This window comes from Malurus melanocephalus, unplaced genomic scaffold, assembly GCF_030028575.1.
Source record: "Malurus melanocephalus ecotype Western Australia unplaced genomic scaffold, MMel_1.1 scaffold_1193, whole genome shotgun sequence".
Taxonomy (NCBI): Eukaryota; Metazoa; Chordata; class Aves; order Passeriformes; family Maluridae; genus Malurus; species Malurus melanocephalus.
In genome coordinates, this window is record NW_026624425.1 from 31,127 (window position 1) to 33,115 (window position 1,989).

General features: G+C 41.0%; 1 protein-coding gene across 1 annotated transcript in view; it reads left to right on the forward strand.

Moving 5' to 3' along the window:
- The window catches only part of LOC130586526 (myosin heavy chain, skeletal muscle, adult-like), a 15,758-nt gene that overhangs the window by 7,861 nt on the left and 5,908 nt on the right, over positions 1-1,989 (forward strand). Inside the window, exons 18-21 of the mRNA XM_057387341.1 lie at positions 3-85; positions 165-301; positions 405-660; positions 1,904-1,987. Of these exons, the coding sequence (XP_057243324.1) occupies positions 3-85; positions 165-301; positions 405-660; positions 1,904-1,987 (560 nt within the window). The remainder of the gene's footprint in view (positions 1-2; positions 86-164; positions 302-404; positions 661-1,903; positions 1,988-1,989) is intronic.

Genomic DNA, 1,989 nt, shown 5'->3' on the forward strand with positions numbered 1-1,989 from the left:
GTTCATCGATAGCAAGAAGGCTTCTGAGAAGCTCCTTGGGTCAATCGATGTGGACCACACCCAGTACAAATTTGGACACACCAAGGTACAAACACCCCCATTCACTGTTTGTCTCTGCCTTGCTCTACCTGACAGTGATGTGCTGCAATGTTCTCTCTCTCAAGGTGTTCTTCAAAGCTGGGCTGATAGGGCTTCTGGAGGAGATGAGGGATGAGAAGCTGGCACAGCTCATCACTCGCACCCAAGCCTTGTGCAGGGGCTTCCTGATGAGAGTGGAGTACCAGAGAATGGTGGAGCGGAGGTACACATTCCTCTTCTTCAGTTAAAGGCACTCTGCTTGGGGGAAAGTGTTGATGATTTGTCAAACTGAGAATATTCATTGCATGCTTTTAATTATGCTTCAGAGAATCCATCTTCTGCATCCAGTACAATGTTCGTTCATTCATGAATGTCAAACACTGGCCATGGATGAAGCTGTTCTTCAAGATCAAGCCCTTGCTGAAGAGTGCAGAGTCTGAGAAGGAGATGGCCAACATGAAGGGGGAGTTTGAGAAAACCAAGGAAGAGCTTGCGAAGTCWGAAGCAAAGCGGAAGGAACTGGAGGAGAAAATGGTTTCTTTAGTAAAGGAGAAAAATGACCTGCAGCTTCAAGTGCAGTCTGTGAGTATCACCATTTATTTTCCACTTAGAAAAAGCACCTGTATGTTCTGAGCTCTRTCTATGAACAGATGTCCATTAGATTGAACATGAAGCTGAGAAAGTAGTGTCTTARAGTGTGTGAGAGAGCATGGTAAGCTCTCTAACAGCTAGTAAAAGAAGCAAGGAGCTTCAAGTGGGTGTCAGCGCTCCAGCCTTCTGAGGAAGACACCATCTCTAGATAGCAGGAGAGTATTATACCTGAATCCCCTACTCTATTCAAGCATGTGATTCCTGCTGGTAGTAGCTCTATCTCACCAGGATGGGTTGATTTGGGACAGTAAATGGAGACAAGAATTCGAATTGATGCTTGCAAATTCAGTGACTTGATAACAAATGTATAATTGCTCACCCAGGATGTGGGAAACATGGCTTGAAAATTCTCCACATTCTAAGCAGGAATTAATCCAGAGCTCCTGCTTCTGAACAATAGTCTTATTTTCCAGGGTTGTAGCGTATTTCTCTATGCTCAAGAGTGCTCATTATTCCCTGGGAAAATTGAAAGGAACAGGTAGATACACTGTAATGCAAGCAAATAGTGAACTTCTSCGGGTGGCCAAAATCCTGCCCACCCTCCTTTAATCCATAACCTGTTCATGTAGAATCTGTGTACAAAATTTGAAGAATGTAAATATTTATAAAAACACTGAACCACCAGCTCTGAGTAGACACTTCACACCTCTCTATTATTTAGACATGCTTTAGTACAATGCAGAATAATAAAGCAGATTAGTAATCAAGTAAATAATTTCATTTCGGAGTACTAGAGTGATTTGCATCTGCAGCCTCAATTTTCATTATTTGCCACATGTGGTAGATTATCATTAAAAATACCCCCTAAAATTGTAGGTGCTAAAAAAATAGAAAAAAACCAAAAAAAAACATGTTCTGGAAAGGAAAATCACTGTTTAATGTGTATGAAGCCAAACATCCATTCACCAGAAAATTAGTGACAGAGATGATCACTTTCTGTGATGCCGTAAACTGCATGAGATAGTCTCACAATTACAAAGCCTAAAAGATCTTTCTGAAAGAGCAAACCATAAAAGAAAAAATTAAACTCATTCTGAAATGAGAACTTGCAGATCTATTTTCCCAGGTAGAAAACCTGACAACATTATAAAGTTGTCTGAATGGATAGGTAAAAACAAAGAGAAGAGAAACTTCCACATATTATAAAAGACCAGCATCTTTGTTTACCCACCAGGAAGCAGATGCTTTGGCTGATGCTGAGGAAAGGTGTGACCAGCTCATCAAAACCAAAATCCAGCTGGAAGCCAAAATTAAGGAGGT